This window comes from Eupeodes corollae, chromosome 1, assembly GCF_945859685.1.
Source record: "Eupeodes corollae chromosome 1, idEupCoro1.1, whole genome shotgun sequence".
NCBI classification, from domain to species: Eukaryota; Metazoa; Arthropoda; class Insecta; order Diptera; family Syrphidae; genus Eupeodes; species Eupeodes corollae.
The window spans coordinates 231,309,345-231,332,389 of NC_079147.1; the positions used below are offsets into that span (position 1 = coordinate 231,309,345).

General features: G+C 33.4%; 1 protein-coding gene across 1 annotated transcript in view; it reads right to left on the reverse strand.

Annotated features, from left to right (window-relative positions):
• LOC129942427 (transient-receptor-potential-like protein) overlaps positions 1-23,045 on the reverse strand; it is a 48,634-nt gene that overhangs the window by 23,354 nt on the left and 2,235 nt on the right. Inside the window, 2 exon segments of the mRNA XM_056051350.1 lie at positions 3,424-3,590; positions 9,301-9,875. Of these exon segments, the coding sequence (XP_055907325.1) occupies positions 3,424-3,590; positions 9,301-9,330 (197 nt within the window). The 5' untranslated portion in view covers positions 9,331-9,875.

The following is a 23,045-nucleotide window of genomic DNA, read 5'->3' on the forward strand; positions in this document are numbered from 1 at the left end:
TGACTAGACCATCACATATGTTTGGAGGAAGTCAAACAGGCTATTGATAGAACTAAACATAATAATCCACTAGGAGAAAACCAAATACCTTTTGAGTTCTACAAAAATTTAACAAAAGAAGCTTTAATTGTGATGGTGGATTAGTTCAATCAAATATTTAATGAAAACATTTTACCACAAGGTTTCCGAAAGGCGATTCTATTTCTACAACACAAAGACTAACAGCATGGATCGATAATAAGATCCTTCTAGGTGTTTTTTAGGCTGGTTTTGGACAAAATCATTCAACAATTGACCAATGTTCACCCTTCTGAATATTGCACAGTCGTTTCAGGATCAACATAGGAAATTGTATACTTTTTATGTGGACTTCTAAGCCGCTTTTAATTCTATTGATAGAAGGACACTATTCTACAAACTTGCATTGATGGGAATGTTAACTAAAATGTTTAATGTTTTTAAGCCCTTGTACTTGGACACAAATTTTTCGGTCTCGAACGGCAACCATTTGTCAGAATGGTTTGCAACAACAAATGGAAGTAAAACAAGGGTGTATGTAAGTACACTCTTGTTTATCCTGCTTCTTGATGAAGTGCTTTCTGGTGGAATTTGGTGGGCCGGAAGGAGGATTATGTTGTTATCGAACAGCCCCCAAGGATTAAAAATATAGTGAGATTTGGAATCTCACAGTGAATTTGAGTAAGTCAAAAATAATGATCTGCTGAAAGTTATGCCAGAAACGAGAAGTAGAAATTCGCAGAAAACATATTGAAATCGTTAAGAAGTATGAGTATCTTAAACATGAATAGCCATCTTTCCAATAAGCTTCAATTAGCAACAACAGCACTTAATAGCACATGGAAGGCCTGTATGAGTACAAATGAACTCAGTTTTAGTGCGAAGTATAAACTATAAACTGTTCAAAGCGACTTTTAAATAAGTTTTGTTTTCTGCCGCTCAAGTTTGGCGTTATCAGCAAATTAAATAAGATGAAAAACTACTTAGTTTTTTTCTGAAACGAGTGGTTAAACTTCTATTTAGTTCTTCAAATTATATGCCTTTATTGGAGACTGAATTGTCTTTACTATTTATTTCAACTTTGAAGCTTCACTTCGATTATGTTATTAGGGCTGCATCTCATCCAGAAAAAAACGTTTAAAAAAAACTTATTATAACACATGCAATTTCTTTAAAATCTTTGTTCTGTAAAAAGTGGAACCTAAAAAGCAAGGAGATACAATCTGCAACTTAATTTTTCTGTCAATAATTTGGAAGATTGGAAAAATAATTTGTACATCTTCATAAGAAATCTAAATAAAAAACTGAGACAAGACTTTAACAAAACACAATCATCACTCTACAGACATATTACTGAAAACTTAACTATGACTTAAATGAACTCAACTATTTTCGGGATGAAATATTCTGACCGCTTTTTGCAAGGAAGCCACTAGCTTCAGAACCAAAATAATAGCTGAAAAATTCAAGTTTCTGTTTTTTAACTTCCCATAGGTTATTGTAATGGGTCTGATTTGTCGAATTGAAAATTTTGACATTTCTCGACGTTTCAAGGTCCCTATTTTCATATCCAAAACAATAACGTTTTTTAACATCTGGTAACATTTTGAGACAAATCAAATTGTCAGTTATTTTTTTTATAAAAAATAAAAACCAAAACAAACATTGCTCAAAGTTAGTAAAAATTGAATTTTGACTCAAATATCTTTTAAAAAATTTGAGATTATGGCTTCTACTTTATTTTGTCTTTTAAGAAATATTGTTTTCAACATTCGGTAAAATTTTGAGAAAAATCGAAGTGACAGTTTTTTTTACAAAAAATAAAAACTTAAAAGACCATTTAACAAAAATTTTAGATTATGGCTTTCAACTAATTTTAACTAATAAGAAATATTGTTTTCAACTTTCTGAAAAAAATTTGAGTAAAATAGAATTGGCAGTTTTTTTTTTTAAATAATAATAAAAGTTGGTTTTCGGCTTTTCAAAAATTAAAAATATTGTATTCAAACTTTTTATTTCACAGAAAATATTGTTTTCTGTATTTACTAGTTTTTTTTTTATAAAAAAATTTGGAACAGTCCGTTTTTCATGATAAAATAGTATGTACCTACGTAAATTTGGTAAAAATTGATGTTCGGTTCTTGATATCTCTCAAATTAATTTCATTCATCCAATTTGTAAAAATTTAAGAAATGCTACTTAAATTGGTAAACATTTTATAATAATTTAACTGACAACTTTTTTTTAACCCAACACGAAAACCTACAAACTTTTAAATTGAATAAAGCAATTTTTCTAATCTTATCTGTCTCTGACATAAAAAGGGGAACAAGACACCTTGAGAAAGAAATAGTTGAGTCCTGATAAAAATAAAAACACAATAAAAAAAGTATCTAATTGAATGAACCACACTGTACAAAAAAAAAACCATATTCCTTGACCAAGGATAAAAGCAACGAGCAATGCAAAATAGTCCATCCACCCTGGCGTACGAGTGTTGTGTGTCTCTCATAAAAGGATATGACATGGCGATTAAATGAGGATATAATTCCACATTTGGTGCGTGTGGGCTGTGTGTGTGTGGAGCTAGCTGAAGCTAGTGTCTATGGGTTTGGGTTTGAGTTTGGGTCTGAGTCTAGGTCTGGGGTCATGAATGCGTGAAAACTCATGTTGTATCCTTTGAAAAGGAACGATCCTAATGTAAAGGTTTTAGGGTCAATTTCTTAAAATCACTATGCACTATCATGAACAGTTTTTGGTGATGTTTGGTTTTCGTGTACATAGCCCAAAGGTATGGGAACATTTTGGACGGAGGATTTTATATGCGTGATGCTCTTTGAAAGCCTTTTACTCACAACTTCATAATATACTATATACTATAAATGTATATATACAATCTATTTTTTTATTTTATCTCTTTGTGGCTTGTATGGTCGAAAAGAGGCTAAAGGCGGTGATATTTTGGTATGGGACGGTCATCCAGTATATGAAATTGAAATGATTCACAGCAGGAGAAAGTTATGGTTGGAAAATAATCACTTGACAAAACATATGTCCTAAACGGCCGAGCAGATAATGTGTGGGCTTATAATGCTGATGTATACGCAATGGACAGTTGACGTTTATTTTGATTTCTTAAACGATGTCAAATGAAGACACATGGAATCGGAATGTCAAAGTTGAAGTTGAATCACATGAATGTGGGATGAAATTGATAAAATTATTTGGGCATTAAAAGACATAAAGAAAAGCGGATTTAACTTTCTGTGCTTTATGTGAACATTGAAACAGACGTTTCTTTTGTTAACTGGGGTAATTTTTATTATTTCTAGTCGTATGGCCTTTATAAAGCTTTTGAAAAAAATTTAACAGTTTTAATTTATTTAAGAAAAAGTTTTAACTCACCTTCGTACATTGGCAATATCTCCCCTTTCAACAGCCAACAAATATTTTTTCTCCTCCAATAAAAGTGGCTGTGGAAGGCCCATGGGCAATAAGCCCCCATAACAACTTGGTTTTCTGTTAGTCATATCGTCGGCTGAAATAGTTGTGGTGGTACCATTAGAGCATACCTGAAATGGATAAAATTATAGATTTATCATTTGGCTTTAAACTTTAGAAAAATTTTATTTGATGAATGTTTTCGAATATGGATTTATTTTTACAGTGTGAATTTTTGGAAAAGGTGTTTGGGAGTTATTTTAAAATATGGTCAGAGCTTTAAAGTCGGTTTGGGTAATTGCTCAAACACTTTTTTAAATTAAAAAAAAAACGTTAGAAATATGATTGTTTCAATTTTACGCACATCTTTCAAAATGAATATAGAGGTCCATACAATTGGAAATGGGAAATGTTCAGAACATCTTAAACAATTTTCAAAAATTTTAGTTTTTAAAAAGTGGAAGGTCCATAGTTTAATGCATTTCTTTGAAAAACAAAACCTGTGGGACAGACCGGGAACAACAAACCAGGAAGTTTATCGCCGGAAATGAGAGTGATGTTGGTTTAAGCTACAGTTTCAAAAATGCATTTTGCAGTGCCATTTTTATTGCATTTATAATGTTAAATACAATTTGATTCAAAGCTCAACAAATATCTTCCATTCAAGTAATTTAAATTCTAACTTTAAAATTGTATGCATTAAAATAATTGAAGGATATGATAATTCAGTAAAATAAAGCGAAACCATTGAGTTCATAAAGTAATGAACATTTGTTGATTAAAAGAAGTCCAGAAGGCTGTACAAAACCTCTAACAAAAGAAAGCCCTGGAAGCCGATGGCATAATAGCTCATCAGTTACAACATGAAACAGGGGAGTTTAGGATCATGCAACTCATGAAATTATATTGATGTCATCTCACAACGTTCAGCGACTTAAAAGGTAACAGAAATGTTTACGAATCCCTGGATGATACAATTTTTCGGGAATCGTAAAAATTTCAGATTACGATGGAATTCATGATAGGGCTGAATCTCTTCTATCCTACAAGAAAGGAAAGCACCATAGGGTGAAACTATCATATGACAATATCCGTGTGGTGTCATTACAGGCAAAATAAAACCGATCAGCTTTTTACCCACAAGCGAACGGAAAAATGCCTAAAATTTTACATTCGAAATTATCTATTTACAGACTTAAAGGACGACATCGAATTCGTCGGGAGATCGAGCAAGCGACATAAAATCCTGGGCTGCATATTAGTAAAGAAAAAGTAAATATTGACTTTGACTTCGAGAAGAAAAGTTGGTCAAACAATCAAGGTAGCGAAGCATAAATTGGAAGTAGTACAACCATTCAAATATTTTGGGTCAATAAAAGAAGCCGATAAAAACCTACATATAACAAAACATACGCAGGTGGCTGCTCGAAGCCATATTCTACTTAAGTCTGTCAAAACCCTCTCTCCTCTTCCTAGTGCACACACTGTGCCTCTGCTTAATAAGGGTCGTAATATCCCGTTGAGTGTGTGTTTATTATAAAAAAAAAAATCCTGAAATCTTACCATAACTTCTAAGGTGCTGACAGTACTTATATACGAATCCAAGAAAAGGGTGCTTAGTAAAGAGCACTCCGCTCTCTAAGTAGGGTCCGAGAACAAATTCTTATGTAGAATTTTTGGTCCCGATCGGGTAGTTGTTGATTGCCTAAAATTGGGTTAGGCCAGCAACGCAACTTTCTTGCCATGTTAAAATTCTTGCTTTACGCTCTTTTGGTGGCCCAGGGGCAATGATTTGTGTACCTTAATGTATACATAAGATGGACAAAATTGAAAGGGCAAAGTTTCCTGACTCTTCAGGATAGGTTATTGAGATTAGCACTCTTCGTAACTGAACTCCATACCTCTATGGCAACCGAAACTATAGGCCTCGGATAATACATGATAACTAGTTGACGACTTTTGGCTATTGTACAAGGACAAAGATTGGTTTCTTAAATGTGAGGACGCTTCTGGACTCAGGGAGTGAAGCTCCGCACAATGCCAGATACCTCCAGTTAAAGAGATGATTAATGTGGTACAGGATAGATTTATAAGGGTTAAGCGAAGTGCGATGTTTCGATCGGGCAAATACATGTCACCGACGCGTAACACTATCCTGCTCTACTCTGGTAACGCTCCTGGAAGCACTCGAAAAGCTAGAGTTGGGTTACTTCTTACAAAAACGCAATCAGGAGCCTTATTTTGTGACAGCCCCTTGGGGAAAGGCTTATCAATGCTAAGGTTTCAGAGTACAATACGGCCCGTCACCATTATACAGTGTTACGCCCCGACGGAGCTCACATCCGATGAAGAGAAAAAATACTTTTATAGTAAACTAGTATCCGCCTACAACAACACACCCTGCGGAGATATTATTTTGGTTATGGGAGACGTCAATGCTTAGGTTGGCAGTAACAAAGACGTGCTAATGCATGTGATCAGTATTCAGGGAATCGGCAGTTGCAATGATGTTGGTAAGAGGTTCATTGACTTTGGCTTTGTGATTGGAGGCACTATGTTTAAACACAAACTGTGTCATAAAATTAGCTGGGTGTTGACGGACAGGCAAGCGTCTGCCAACCAAATTGACCACTTCGCGATTAGTCGACGCTTTAGAAGCAGTCTCTTGGATGTCCGAAACAGAAAAGGCGCCGATATGGGACTTGCCCGTAACCACCACTTAATAATAGCTACCCTAAGATTGCGTACAGCTTCAGTTCGAAGATCCAACGAAATAACACAAGCCCCCAAATTCAACATGGCTAGACTAAAGGATCCCACGAACCGTCAACAATTCCGGGACCACCTGTCCTACGAAATAAGAACAATTAGCAGCACAGTACATGACGACATCGAACACCATTGGATTGCTGGAAAAATATGCTGGTGTTGACAGAATAGTCGGTGGGAAAAAAGGAAGCAACAACTTTGAGCAAGGATCAACTAACGCAAACATTTATGGGCTCGAATAACTGCTACACAAGGAGAAGAAAGAATTGAGCAGGAGTTCTCGTACCACACGAAAAATAGAGAGGTTCACCGCAGTATGCGCCGTGCCAAGCGTAACTACATCAACGCATTGGCAAAAGAAGCAGAAGATGCAGCAAACAAGTGCAACAGCAGGACCGTTTACAGAACAACCAAAGAGCTGATCAGTGCACACAGCTCAAAGCAACACCTGGTGAAAGAAGAAGACGGTACTAAATTTGGTGTTTCGGGACCTGGACCACAGTAAGCTTCCCCCATGAGTGGAAAAAGGGAATGATCGTCAAGCTCCCAAAAAATGATGAAATGATGAAATGAAAATGAATATCTTACAAAATGCGAAAATTGGAGAGGAATTCGCATTTTACCCTCCGTTGCCAAAATAGTAGCAAAAATCATAATGGAACACAGCAGAGAACACCTTGAGGCCAAACTCGATGCCCGATGGTAGGTTTTTGTTGGTGATAAAGCACAGCTTTAGACCATCCTCTCAAATAAATATTTCCTCGCAACCGTCTCCATCGGAGGCCGAACCGAACAAGACGTCATCTGCCGCCCCGGGAAAGCAAAAGCGGCGTTCGGTATATTTTGGAAAATTTAGGTCAATAACTCTATCAGCTTAAGAACAAAGCTACGACAGTTCCGCATAAATGTCGACTCTGTGATACTTTATGGGTGCAGCACTTGGAAGGTTACTTCAACCTTCAAACCTTCGTGAATAAATGTATTTGTCAAATATTAAGGCTTTTACGGCCAAACCGTATATCAAAAGTGTTCCTCCATAGAAGGACAGGCCAGGAACATATAGACTATAATACTAAGACGTAAGTGGCAATAGATTGGACATACGCTTCAAAAAGGTAACCAATGCATTTCAGGCCAAGCAATTCAGTGGAATCAGCTCACACAAAAAAGAAGAAGAGCCTGACGAGCGAGAAGCATATGGCGCAGGACAGTGGAGGAGGAATCAGCGTCATTAGGAAACCGCACATGATGGCGCGTAGGCGAAGTAGTGGTCCTAATCCCCTTAAGGGGTCCCCAACAGACCTAACAGGCCTGAGGATCTAAGTAAGTAAGTAAGTTATGTGAGGAACGACGATTATGTATAGACGCTGCAATCTATGTGGAAGAAGATATCGTGAAAAAATTAGGTTTTAGACTTCTTGGACAGCTAGTTCGCATGAGCGAATAGGAAAGTCCTTTGTAATACCTACATTTAATGGTAGGTGACAGCGGAGATATGTCCTCGACCGAAACGACAGAAGCTTTGGAAGGCTCGCGATCGAGATAGATTGAGAGAGATTTTTTAAATGAGGCCAGGGCCGGATCGTGGTTGTCGAGCCGATATGGTGATGATGAAACTTATATTTACATTTCTGTGGGTTACTTTAGTTTTTAAAAGATTTTTTTAATTACATAGTTACATAATTATTTTTTTAATGTAAAATATTGTACTCTGTTCTTCATAAAATTTTTAGTTTGTAATGTCGAACTAATGTCGTGTTTTTTCAAACAAGTGACCTAATAGAGAAATTATAAGTTAGGATTTGAATTCAGGACAACGAAATTCTTCGGAAAAATGCATTTTTACAAATCTGCTTTAAGCCAGAAGCAAACAGATAAACACTTGCATTACAACTTATAATATGACCCTATTTTTAACTTTTAACACATGAGAAAAAATGCGTTCAAGATACCTTTACCTTGCACCAACTTCATAGTGTATCCACTCCTAAAATCATTTTGCATTTGCTTAGGAATAATGCCCAGAGCAGCATTTTTCTATTTTAATTGTGTAAAGCAGAAAAAAATTATATTTATTTGCATTCATGCCCATTATCCCCAACTACACATGAATGGTAAAGGGTGGTTAAACTTTAAGGGCCTATGTTGAATGTCAAGCACACCTAAACATCAAGTTTATTTCTGCATTTCATATGATATTTCTCAATTTCAGACTAATTCAATTTGAATTATGGAAAGATAAAAAATCGAAAAACGTTTTTCAGTAAGTCAGGTTTATTATCAAAATTGCATTACATCATGCATAAAGAATTGTAGCTACACGATTACAAGTTACAATTGAATCAATAATTAAAGCCTCTTGATCATTTCAAGTGTCGACAATGGTCAGAACAGTGGCAAGAAATGGCAACAGTAGATGATCAATTTTCGTAGAAGATCATTTTCAGTGATGAGGCACATTTTTACCTCAGTAAATTAGTCAATAAGCAGAATTGCGTCATTTGGGCGAATGATGAACTAGGAGTGAGCGCGGTATCATCGGGCCGGTTAGGCAGTTACTCTAATCGGTGTTTTCTATCGTGAGATGATAACGAATTTTAAGACATGGATTTGGACGTTATTAGGGTTCAACAAGTTGCTGCTTTTTGCCACATAGTTAACGAAACAATGGCCGTATTTTCTCACGTTGTGGCGATGTCATTTGGCCGCCAAGATTATGTTACTTTACACCGTTGGACTTCTTTCTTTGTGGTTATTTGTAAAAAAAGGGGCATGGCGATAATCCAGCAACAATTCAAAAACTAAAGGATGAGATATTTTGGAACATTAACGGCATAGAACCCTAATTATACCTCAGCTTCATCGAAAATTTGGAACATCGAATGGAGGTGTGGCCGATATTTTGTTTGATACTTTATTGAATCATAGCAATTTCCTAATTTGTGTTTTATTTAGAATCAACATCGGCCCTTCAAATTTAACCACCCTTTATATAACGAGGATAAAAAGTCAGCATCCTGTTTCATAACAAATACACAACAAACTACACTTCAAACAATATTTGACACTTACACCTGGAGGAATCTTTTTCTCGTTAGCCATTGTTGTTTGGTCCTATTGTGTATGCGCTTCTCGTCGACGCTTGACGGACGACGACGACGACGACGGACGATGGGTTTGGAAGTACTTCCTTTACACTTCAATTGTGATGTCTTCTATTTCTTCTTCTTCTTCTCTTTTTCTTCTATTTCTTGTGCTTAGCCTTTCGTATCTTCACTTTCTGACTAATTTGATCCTTTAAAGAATTCAGGACGACATGGAAGCGGTGTTTTAGTTTACAAGAAAAGTTAAGTTTTTCTTCCTTTAAGTCTGGACTTTGGACACAAGTTTATTTGATTTGACTGCTATTTTCCTTTATTCTGCTGTTATTTGGAAACATGGGCCTTTCTTCTTATTTATCACCAGTCTTGATTTTTCCTTTCTTCTTCCTTAACTTGTGTTGTTTGAAATTTGTGACACAATGAAGCAAATTTTATCCAGCCGAACTTATTCTCAGAACACTTTGAAATCGTTTTGTCCTTTTCAACAAAGGCGATAACAATAAAGTCATTCGTTTGTTGTTTCCTGCAGAACTTCCATGTAAACACCTAAAATGAGGAAGAAAAAATAAAAACACAGGAAACAAATGAAGGTTTTTGTAAAGGAACTTCTTCAATACTAAAGAAATTGGGGTTTTGGTATGAGGTTTTTATTTTGTATTATTTCTGTGATAAATTATGTTAAAATTGTATTTAATTTTGTTTGTACTTGTAGAATTTTTTAGTGGAGAAACTTTAATGTTTTGTTTAAGGACTTTAAAGGTCCGGTCAAACAGAATACGGTTCGGCAGGATTGGAAACAATTTTTGCCCGTCGCGTTCCCTTTTTTCTAAAGAATTATATGCACACGATCAAGGGCAGTGGTTAAGATAAAACCCGACGTTCAAATTGAAGTTATGGATTTTAACAAAGAATACAGTCCACACTTACAACTAAGGAAATCCGTTTCTTCTTGTAGCACTTATTCACAGAACGGTGTACATTGTCTGGAATTGATCCCGAGTCATTCGGAAATGTTTTTATAAACGATTTTTATACAAATTCAGTTCCTTGCTCAGGCGATGGAACTCACAATAATAGGTAAGCTCTTTAATGTTTTATTTAATGGACCCATCTTTGTCTTTTCCTTGATACATAAGAAAGAAGTAGAAGGGCCTCATTTTCACTGCTGCTCCTCAATTTCTTGCTGCTTACTGTTGACGAAAAGCTTACATTTCTACAAACATTCTTTACTTTTGCTGTTTAAAAAGGTTACAGCAACGGTGGTGTCTACAGTTCCACTTGGATTGATCTACTTAGTAAACACCTTATAGGGCTATAACGACATATTCGAAGCCTTTAAGGAGCGGTTATGCCTGCTGTTGACCTTGGAGTTAAATCAAGGACCTGGTCCCTTAGGTTAAAGGTCGTGCGTCAGGGGGACTTCCTGACCACATAAAGAAAACGTAGTTGTAAAGCACCAACAAGCCTTAGATGGATGGATTTACTCTTACCAATCCAAGCAAACGAATTAGGACTCTTAATACACAACGTGCAGCCGAAGAATTAGCGGAAGCCCTAGACTGCTATAAAGAAGGTATATCACCGCCCGCCACCCCGGAAATGCGATGCGATGGGTCGGGCAAAAAGAGAATAAAAACTGCGATATTTATTATGGTGACCGCTACCGAGAAAACCAACAACACTTATTTGGATGTGTCTTTGTCATTAGAGCCATACTTGGGCAACAAGTTTTGAGCTTTTGGTGCATCAACGAGCGTCTCATGACCATCCTAATACGACCGAGAGAAGAGAAGGATGACAACACCATGAATATGTTCTTTAAGCTCTTGGACAAAACAGATGTCCTCGTTACGATGTTAAAATTATCCTGAGTAATTTTAGCGCCAAACTAGGAAAGGAGGCCAACTTTGGTGAAATAATCGGGAAAAACAGTCCGCACAACACTTCCGATAACGTATTCAGGCTCTTCGATTTTGCTGCTGGCGAAACAAAATTCAAGTTTTTTCACACCTCAACCTCCATTAAGGAACTTGGAGCTCTCCAGATACTGTCAACCAGATTAAAATCCTTCTCCGACCGAAAGAAAGAAACACAAATAACTTCCTTCGAAGTTTCCTGCTGCCGACACAATGTTTTAAGAAACATAGGCAACATTACCAATCAGAGAAGACGCTTCTGACATAATGGGTTTCAAGCAACCCCCTGCCGTAATATGTGAACATCTAAAGCCTATTGTCAACTACTTGATAGGTCCTTATCAGTGTGGTTTTAGACCAGGAATCCACAGTCAATCAAATATTCCCATTAAGGCAGATCCTGGAAAAAACACAAAAACATATATGACAGCATCTACAGGGACGAGCTGTATAGAGCCATGTCTAGTTTTGGCATCCCTGCCAAACTATTCGTTTGTGCAGAATGACCATGAAGAATTCGCGCTGCTTCATTAAGATTGCAAACAAATTTATTAATGAAAGCACCTTGGGTCATATCGAGAGAAAAGTTCTTCGCGTGATTTACGGTCCCGTATTCATAGGAAAGGAGTGGAGGGGAAGATTGAACAACGAGCTATGCGGGCTGTACAGTGACGTAGACTTAGCCAGAATTGTAAAAGTCCGACGACTAAGATGGCTGGGTCACGTAGAGCGCATGGAGAAAGACCGCGAATCAGGTGGCGCGAACAAGTGGAAAGTGACCTCGCACAACTGGAGACATTTAGCTAGGGACCGAGCTAGATGTAGAAGTTAGTTTTTAAGGCTCTAGTTCACACAAGACTGTAGCACCACCTTAAGTAAGTAAGTATTCGACTTTAAATACATTTGAACAGTTTTTTTGACACCGACAGCTGTTTACCCATCGAAAACTTGACAGAAAACCAGTTTCATTACTTCAGTTACATTTTGAAGAAGCATCCAACGGAGCTGCAGTACGCAAGTTGTTCAAAAAAGTGCGTTACCCTGTAAAGATACATGGCAATACCCATTATCCCTTTCGTCAAGAGTAAGAGACTCAATTCACGAACATAACCTTGTCATCGATCTCAACATTTCACTCACAAGCCTCAGAAGAATTCTACAAAAAGTCTAAGAAAATGTTGTCTTATAAGGCAAGGTTGGCTTAGCAATTAAATTCGCATTAAATCTGCTTCTACATCGCTTCACAGTTTAGGCCTCGCATGTTGACATTTTTTTCTCTGCAACTTACAAAAAAAAACCTTAAAAATTACCCCATTTTATTGTTTAAAAACCAATGCACCTTCAGAGACTGATAGTCCAGTTCAGATTGTGGATTGGTGGCATCGTTGGAGCACATTTATTCAAAAAAGATGCTGGAAAAAACGTTTCAGCCAACTACAGGCGTTACTGAGAAATACTGACATACACAAATCGTCTTGGGGATTTAGTTTTGTAAAAACCGTCAAGGACCAATATTATGCTAACAATCCAAAAACCATTGAAGCGCTTAAGACGAATATCGGCCAAACTAGACTTGAGCTAACGTCCAAAACAATTATCAAGTGATTGGAAGTGCACCCAGCCTAGGCAGCTATTTAAACGAAGTTGTGTTCTTAATGGCTGAAACATAAACACGCTTCAGCTTCGACTTCGCCTTACGTTAACGAGTTCATCCATAGGAGTTTAATGCATGGTATCACGATGAAGCTTCGACCTCAAGTTTCATTTGACAATCGTAAGAAAAAGAACGTAATGTTATGTAATGTGACTTCAAACGGAGGGTCTAGTTCATTGTTTGGTCTGACTGAGCTACATTTGCTTTTGGAAGGATTCCCATTGGTTATTTTAGGCTGTATAAGCTACTTCCACGATAAATTAAATTTTTTCGATTTCAAAACTAATATTTTTTATTCAGAAAAGTGCCATTCAAAGTAACTTCAAAGCAGGCCCAACGTAACGCAGACGAAGCCGAAGCTGAAGCGTGTTTGTGCTTCAGCCATTACTTTACTTCTATACTTGTGAGAAGTTTAACGATTCTAAAAGGTGGCCCAAAAGTTGACATCTGATGCAGAAATTATTATTACAATATACAAACTAGATGTCAACGAGACAGTCATTACCAATAACTGACTACAAATCGATAAACACTTACTTATTGAGCGAGTATCAAGTTTGCTTCATCAATAATTAATCATAACTAAAGAAAATTTAAAATATCGTTTTTTTCTGCTCAACTTATGTTAAATTTTTGAGGGTAAGGATGACACCAAAAAAACACTTTATGCAAATTTCTTTCAAATTTAAATGAAACACACTTTATCGCGAAAGGAATAATAAGTTGACATATTTTTTCAGAGATGGCGTATTAAAGCTCCGTTGACACATGGAAGTAAGTAACGAACTTTTCAACAAGAACGAAAAACTACTCCTATCAGAAAACTAAAACACATCCCGTTATTGACTTTAGAACCCCGATTACTTTCCGAACGAAATATTGTGACCGCGCAGTTAATTTTTATTGAATGAATCGAAATTGATTTCTTCTCAAGATCTCTAGTTTTTGAAAGTTATTTAACTCTTTGCAGCCGAAGGCACAAGGCACTTAATCTTTCAACACGATTTTTTGAATGATAAACAATTCAAGCAATAATAGATTTAAAAATATTCTCTTTTTTTAACGTACGCGCCATGAAAATCTACTTTCAACTAATTCAATTCTCTAAACTATTTCAATAAATGTTCTCGAATTGAAAACTCAAACATTTTAGGAAATTCGGCTTCCTCTTTACACATTAAATTATTGTATGTCTATCGTTTTTGGTTATGCCATTTAATTCAATTTATTTTCTTCAAGTACATCAAACCCCAAAGGCTGAGGCTTTGTCGATTTAATGGGAGAACACTTTGCATTTGTTAATGATCTGAATTGATGGGACGACGACGTGTGAAAATAAATTGAAAGATTGATTCTATCTATAGGCGAAAATTGGGAATCCATAAAGTTTTATACGTAATGCACAATGTTTACATATGTATTCACATTTGTATCTATAGATACTTCTCCTCCAAGTACGTATCTTTAGCTCTATAGCTTTATGTGGTGATTAGTAATCGATTATTTGTTTTATTTTCACAATAAAATTCTCCTCGAACTGTCAGCCATCAGGACGGAGGAATGATGCCTGCTGTTATTAGGAGGAAAAAAACAATACTTCAAAGCCATGAACATATTCTCTTTCTTCAATGAAAATCTATTTCAGGAACGAGACTTCACGCAGTTGTGAGTATGCTTGTGACTAATAATAATTGGATTATCCTTGGGGGCTCAACACCAGAACCAGCACAGGACAGATTAGTGATAAGTACTGCGAAAATATTGATTCCTGCTCTTTTGTCCTGACTCACAACGAATTATGGATTTTGATAAATGTCAGTTTGATTAGCTCATAAGAAATATGAAGCTTCCCACATATACGGTAAAAATGTATTTGTTTTCATTGTGCTAACATCAAGTTCACACGAAAAGTTGAACAAATTACTTTTCCAAGAAATCGGCTTAAGTTGTATGGTATCTTAAGAACTTCTGACCCGTGATGACTGCATAGACATTCTGTTTGTTATGAACTCATTAATGCTCCTCGTATTGTTGGAGAAAGTGTCAACGAATTTCATTGATTTGGTCACACCTTAATCGATTCAGCTAAAGCCATTGGTTTCATTTTAAAGGCTATAAACTAAACCAAGTGCACAAAAGAATTTTGTCGGGGATCTAAAATTATTGTTTCATTGTTTGCCTGTTTGGATATTGATCTAAAGCACATTGCACATTGAAATAATTTTGTTAAAACTTTTTAACTTAAGTGGGAGTTTTAGATGATTCTCTAAAGATAAAATTCGTTTTTCCTAACCTCAGAAACATTTGTTTAATGATTTTGCTATTCTGCTGCATATAGTAACTTAAGACGATACAAGTGAACGTGAGTATTTTTAAACAGTTTAACGTGACTTAACGACTATCCTGATGTTTACGTAAAAGTAATTATGTTGATTTACTTCCCATAGAAAGTTATTGTAATCAATCCGATTTGTCGAATTAAAAATGTTGAAATCTGGTAAAATTTTGAGAAAAATGGAATTTACAGTATTTTTGTACAAACAAATAAAAACATAAATAAAACATTACTAAGAGTTGTTAAAATTCGATTTTCGATTCAAATATCTTTTCAAAAATTTGAGATTTTGGTTTTAAACTTATTTTATTTTATAGCAAAAGCTGTTTTCAACATTAAGATTTTGAGAAAAAATGAATTAACAGTTTTTAATACAAGAAATAAAAACTTAAAAAAAAATATACAAAAACTTGTTAAGAATTTATCTTTTCAAAAATTAAAATTATTGCCTTCAAAATAATTTTATCTCAAAGAAAATATTGTTTTCGACATTCAGTAATTTTTTTAATAAAAACTGTCAGTTTTTTCATAAAGCATAAAACATAAAAAAATAGTACGCAAATGCTTCTAAGATTGTTAAAAATTGGTTTTGAACTAAAAATCACGTTAACAAAAATAGATTTTGAAATCAAACTATTACATCATATGTAAAATATTTCTGAAAATTTCAAAATTTCTTAGATTAATTCAACTGACAACTTTTTAAACAAAACATGAAAACCTACAAACCTTTTGAGCAAGACAAACACCAGTGTGGGTCGCATCCCTGACTCTTTTTCAATTTGTATTAAAAAAATTACATTGCAAACTTAATAATTGAAATATAATTGCGTTCAAACTTCACAGATTTTCAAAAACTTTAGAAATAACGACAATATTGAATTACAAACTAACTCCACATCTTAGCTGTTCAACTAATTTATCAATACCAATTTTTTGAAACAAAACAAAATTTGTCACATAGAAAGGAGTTAAGATATATTATGCACTGATAACATCACATTCGTATTCTATACAATTTCTATTTAAAAACGTTTTCTGAAGACATTTTTAACTAATTTATTAATAATAAGAGAAATGTAGTTATTAACTTCCCATAGGAAGTTATTGTAATGGGTCCAATTTTGACATTTCTCGATGTTTCAAGGTCCCTAGAGTTGAAATAAAAGATTTTTAGAAAGATGTCAGTGCGTGCGTGTGTACGTACGTTCGTACGTCCGTACGTTCGTATGTCCGTACGTCCGTACGTCAGTTCGTTCGCGACGTTTTTTTCGTCTTTCATAGCTCAAGAACCCGAAGAGATATCGACTTAAAATAAATTTTTTTATACAGATAATAAGGCAGAAATATGCAGAAAGGGCTCTCAAAAAAATTGGGTGAGTGGTTTTTTTTACCATAGCAGTTTGAAAAAAGGTGAACATTTTGGTTAACCCTAAATATCTTACGAACCAAAAACGCTAAAGACTTGAATTAAATTTTTTATTATATATTGTAAGGTGATATCAAAGAAATATGTTTTTTGAAAAAATTTATTTAACGGTTTAATTTATACATCAAAAAAACTGAAAAAATAATTTGTCACCTCCAAAATTTTACGACTAAAATATGATTTCATCTCCAAAACAGTTTTGTGCAGCGAAGAATAATGTTTTTGACACTTGATAAAATTTTGAAAAAAATCGAATTGACAAGAAATTAAAAACCGATACAAAAATTAACAAAAGTTGGTAAAAAAGATTTTCGACTCAAAAATCTTATCAAAAATTTGAGATAATAGCTTGTACCTAATTATAAAAACATACCTTACCTTATAAAAACATATTGTTTTCAACATTAGGACAAATTTTGAGAAAAATCGTATTGACACTTTTTGTACAAAAAATTAAAAACCTAAAAAAAATTAAAAAAAAGTTGGTAAAAATTGGTTTTCCACTATAATATCTTTTTGAAAATTTGAAATATTGGCTTCAAATTAATTTTATCTTATAAGAAATATAATTTTCAACATTCGGTAAAATTTTGAAAAAAAAATCGAATTGACAGTTTAATACTTAAACTTGGTAAAAATTTACTTTCGACTCAAATAGCTTTTCAAAAATTAAAAAAAAATATTGGCTTTAAACTTATTTTATTTCACAGAAAATATTGTTTTCGATATTCAGTAATTTTTCTTTAAAAATCCAACAGTCCGTTTTTTCATAAAAAATAAAATCTAAAAAAAATAGTACGAACATTTGGTAAAAATTGATACGAGTACATATACATAAACTTTTAAGCAAGACAAATCGACAGACGGGATGGGAAGTTATCAGTTTGGGTCGCATCCCAGCCTCTTTTTAAAATATAATTCCCGAAACATTAGTTCCAAAATAAGAAATTTTAATATTTTTCTTTATTTTATTCGAACATATGATTTCAAAAAGTATACCTGTTTTTCGTTCTTCGTATTCTGAGAACAAACTTAGAAGAAATCAATCAGGAATACCAAAAACTCAAATTTCAGCCTAGCTCATAGGTCTTTTCATGAGCTAGCCAATTTCTGTTGGCCCTTTTTAGTTATTGTAATCGAAGGTTTCAAATTAAAATATTCTACATATCTTGATGTTTCAAGTAACTTTGAATGAAAATATGTATGTGCATGTCTCTAGAACGAACAGAGACATCGACGTTTTCAATCGAAAAGTAATTAAAAACCCTTCAAATTTAAAACTGGAATTCTGAAATGCACTTTTATCGATAAAAGTTTTTGTGATCGTCTAAATAAAAACCTATTAGAGAGATGTCTGTGCGTGTGTGTATACGTACGTTCGGTAGCTTTTTTGGTAGTCCATAATATCTCAAGAACCAATGAAGATATCGACTTCAAATACATTTTGTTATACAGATAATAATGCAGAAAGAACTCTCAAACAAATTGAGTAGGTGGTTTTTTTAGCATAGCAATTTTTAAAAAGAGGCTGGGATGCGACCCACACTGATAACTTCCCATCCCGTCTGTCGATTTGTCTTGCTTAAAAGTTTGTCTTTATGTACTCGTATCAATTTTTACCAAATATGCGTACTCTTTTTGTAGATTTTATTTTTTATATGAAAAAACGTACTGTTGGATTTTTATATAAAAATTACTGAATATCGAAAACAATATTTTCTGTGAAATAAAATAAGTTTCAAGCCAATATTTTTAAGTTTTGAAAAGCTATTTGAGTCGAAAGTAAATTTTTACGAAGTTTTAGTATTGTTTTTATTTTAGAGTTTAATTTTTTGTAAAAGAAACTGTCACTTCGATTATTTAAAAATTTTACCAACAGTATTTCTTATGAGATAAAATTACTTTAAAGCCAATACTTAAAATTTTTAAAGAGATATTTGAGTCGAAAATCAATTTTTACCAACTTTTATACATTTTTTTAGGTTTTTATTTTTTGTAAATAAAACTGTAAAATCGATTTATTTCAAACTTTAACTGAATGTTGACAACAAGATTTTTTGAAAGATAAAAGTAAATAAAAGCCAATATCTCAAAGTTTTGAAAAGATATTTGAGTCGAAAATCAATTTTTACCAACTTTTATAAATTTTTTTTGTTTAGGTTTTTATTTTTTGTAAAAAAAACTGTCAATTCGATTTATTTCAAACTTTAACTGAATGTTGGAAACAAGATTTTTTGAAAGATAAAAGTAAATAAAAGCCAATATCTCAAAGTTTTGAAAAGATATTTGAGTCGAAAATCAATTTTTACCAACTTTTATACATTTTTTTTTTTAGGTTTTTATTTTATGTAAAAAAACTGTCAATTCGATTTTTTTCAAACTTGAACTGAATGTTAACAACAAGATTTTTTGAAAGATAAAAGTAAATTAAAGCCAATATCTCAAAGTTTTGAAAAGATATTTGAGTCGAAAATCAATGTTTACCAACTTTTATAAATTATTTTTTTAGGTTTTTATTTTTTGTAAAAAAAACTGTCAATTCGATTTTTCTCAAAATTATTCAGAATGTTGAAAACAATATTTCTTATAAGATAAAATAAGTTTGAAGCCTTAATTTCAAGTTTTTGAAAAGATATTTGAATCGATATTCAATTTTTACGAACTTTGAGTAATGTTTTTTTTATATTTTTATTTTTTATAAAAAAACTGTCAATTAGATTTTTCTCAAAATTTTATCAGATGTCAAAAACATTATTCTTCGTTGCACAAAATTGTTTTAGAGATAAAATCATATTTCAGTCGTAAAATTTTGGAGGTGACAAATTTTTTTTTTTCAGTTTTATTGATTTAAAAAAAAACCGTTATATTGATTTTTTTCAAAAAATATACCTGTTTGGTATCACGTTACAATCTATTATATAAAATTTAGTTCAAGTCTCTAGCGTTTTTGGTTCGTAAGATATTTAGGGTTAACCAAAATTTTCACCTGTTTTTCAAACTGCTATGGTAAAAAAACCACCCACGCAATTTTCTTGAGAGCCCTTTCTGCATCTTTTTGCCTTTTTATCTGTATAACAAAATTTATTTGAAGTTGATATCTCTTCTGGTTCTTGAGCTATGGACAACGAAAAGAACGTCGCGAACGTACGGACGTACGGACGTACGGACGTACGGACGTACAAACGTACGTACACACGCACGCACAGACATCTTTCTAAAAATCTTTTATTTCGACTCTAGGGACCTTGAAACGTCGAGAAATGTCAAAATTTTCAATTTGACAAATCGGACCCATTACAATAACTTCCTATGGGAAGTTAAAAATGTGAAATTTTGGTTAAACGAAAATATTTCACATACCAGTAACGCAAGCGACTTGATTTAAACTTTAAATAATATATTGTGACGTGATACCAAAATAACAGAATTTTGAAAAACAAAAGTCAACTAATGTTTTGTTTGCTTTAATTAAAAAACCTGAACAAAATTAACTGTCACGTGGAATCATTTACGACCCACACTTTTTTCTCTAAAATAATTGAATGCGACAAATTATAACGGTTTCAACTTCCGGTAAAATTTTGAGAAAAATCGAATAGACAGTTTTTCTTACAAAAAAAAAACCTAAAAAAAATATTACTAAAAGTTGGTTAAAAATGATTTTCGACTTTAATACTTTTCAAAAATTTAAGACATTGGCTTCAAACTAATCTCATCTTATAGAAAATGTTGTGTTCAACATTCAATCAAATTTGTATAAAAACCAACAGTTAGTTTTCAAAATGATTTCATTATTTGCTAAATTTTCAAAGATAAATCCAGTCTGTATTTGTTTATATAAGAAATTACAACTTTCAAGGAATACATTCAAAAGAAGAACTTTCAAAAAAGTAACTAAAAAAGTTAAAGCTATGGTTCGCACCAAATATCTAACGAATCGATAATGGTATCGTTTTTTTTATAACTCTTTATTATATACAATATATAGTCATGCAAAATCTGTTAAGGTTTCAAAAAAAATTAATATACAAATATTTGTCAAATTACTTTAAGAAAAAATGTATACCAAGAATAATACCTTTTTTGATATAAATATAAATGATAAAATTTTTGGAAAAATCCGATTAATGTTGTTTTTACTAAAATGTAAATCTAACTAAGAAATACTTTTACTAAATTGAAAGTTAATATACATATCCACTTTATGTATAGCCAAAACTTTATGCTTCATACTTTTTAAATGAAAGAAATCATTTTCAAAATTTCAAGAGCTCCAATGTGAATGTATCAATTTTTTATTTTCTGTAAAAACTGACAATCAATTTTGTTTGCAAATATTACCAAATACACTGAGTTACAAAAAAGTGGGGCAGTCATATGTACTTTATGATGTGTTGTTAGTATTTTGTTAATATTTTTGCAGAGTTATTTGGTGCTTCAAAGTCTTCGAAATCGTCACCAAACAGCGGTTGAAGTGCCTCTTAGACTTTTATCAGTGTGAGGGATCACTGTTAATGCTTAAACGGTGGGCGGCGGCAGAATTATCTGGTCATATACCTAGACTCACGGTACTGCACGACCGAATGGAATATGCTCGCCTTTACCAAGATTGGACCGAGCCCAGCTAGGTTATAGTTCTCTTCACTTATAAGTCCAGGTTTTGTCTACGCTCACCAGAAGGACGTAAAAGAGTGTAGAGAAGATCAGGTGGGAGATACAATTCGACAAGTTTCCCAGCGGTAAAATTTCTGGGGAGGTTTCGTCATGGTGTGGGCAGGCATTTCCGTGCACGTAAAAACTGGGCTGTGCATAGTGGAATGATCGGTGAACTCCAATTATTGCATCACCAACATTTTGGCAGAATTTGTGGTTCCTTTCGCACCATTTATTGGAGATAATTTCTTGCTGATGAAAGACAATGCGAGACCTCACTTTGCCAGGTGCATTACCGGCTACTTGGAAGAAATAGAAATCGATGTGATGGCTTGGCCTGCTATGATCCCGGACGTGAAACCAATTAAACATATTAGGGATCTGCTGGAAAAAATTGTATGGAAGCGCCCTGCTCTTTCCTCGACAGTGAGACTAGACTAGCTAAGATCTGGTAAGATTGGGGAGTGGGATTATTTGGAAGACGCAATTGTTAGAAACCTTATTCAAGGTACTCCGAGGCGAATTAAAGCTTTGATTGATGTTAGGGAAGGCAGTACCACTACTCAGTTCACAAAAACTAATTTTTGTGTATGTTTTATTTAAAAGTTTTTTCTATTTGTTTATTTTGTACATATAAATTAATAATATAAAATGTTAATAAACAATACTGATTTAAAAAAAAAGTCTTTTTTTATATTAGAAATTGTTTGCGAAATTTCAAGGTGAGCTACTTTTTTTTGTAACTCAATATATTAACAACAATATTCAGTCAGGTTCTTCATTTCACTATCACTCGGAAAGAAATTGAAATCAATTCAGAATCAAATTCCATAAATGAAGTGAACTTCCGTGCTCTTCATTTCAAATTTTATGATTTTTAACTTATTTTAGCTAAGCATGAGGAAATTGCTATAGAATAGAAACAATTCAAAATAAAAGAACTTATATAAGTAATAGAATTGATTTCTCTTCTCTTTCTTTCTATTTAAGAGACGGGAAAAGGTTTTTAAATGGATGTTTTAGAACGTCTTATGTCTCCACCGTAAAATTCCGTGTGAAATAATGTTCACTTAAAACTTTCAAGACAATTTTTCGACTATGTTTGGCTAAGATAAGTCTTTTTCAATCGATATTTGAAAACTGCCTTTCGCATAGCATATTGTTTATCTCCAACCGTTTCCGCCATTTTATCGTAAGCGACATTTTTAATAAACATGAAAACTTATAATTCCGAGTATTCAAATTTGCTAATTCCTCATCAAGCCTTCAAGGCTATTGTCATGTCTTAGTTTAAGCATAATTAATAATCTCCAATATTGACTTAGGGTATAAGTGGTTTGAAGGACTAGCAGTAAGTTTTTGATTTGTCGTTTACGATATATTTATGTACATATTATAAAAAACATTAATATTTTATACTTACATACATATGTATGTATGTATTTTATTTAAAAGTACAGTGTAAATAAAAAAGGAAGACTTTTAAAAATATGACATAATCACAATAGTTTATTGACGGATACGTGATATATGTATGTCTATGTATGTATGTCGGATGCTTTAATTTCACTTCAATTGATTTCGAAAACTATTCGAAGTTATAAGATCGATGAAAAGATGGAAGCCGGTAAACAATTTCACTTTATTTTCAATTCAAATCTCGATTTTTATTTACTCGATTTCGGAAAACTAGTTGACTGTGTATAAAACAAATAAAAATTAAAGCATA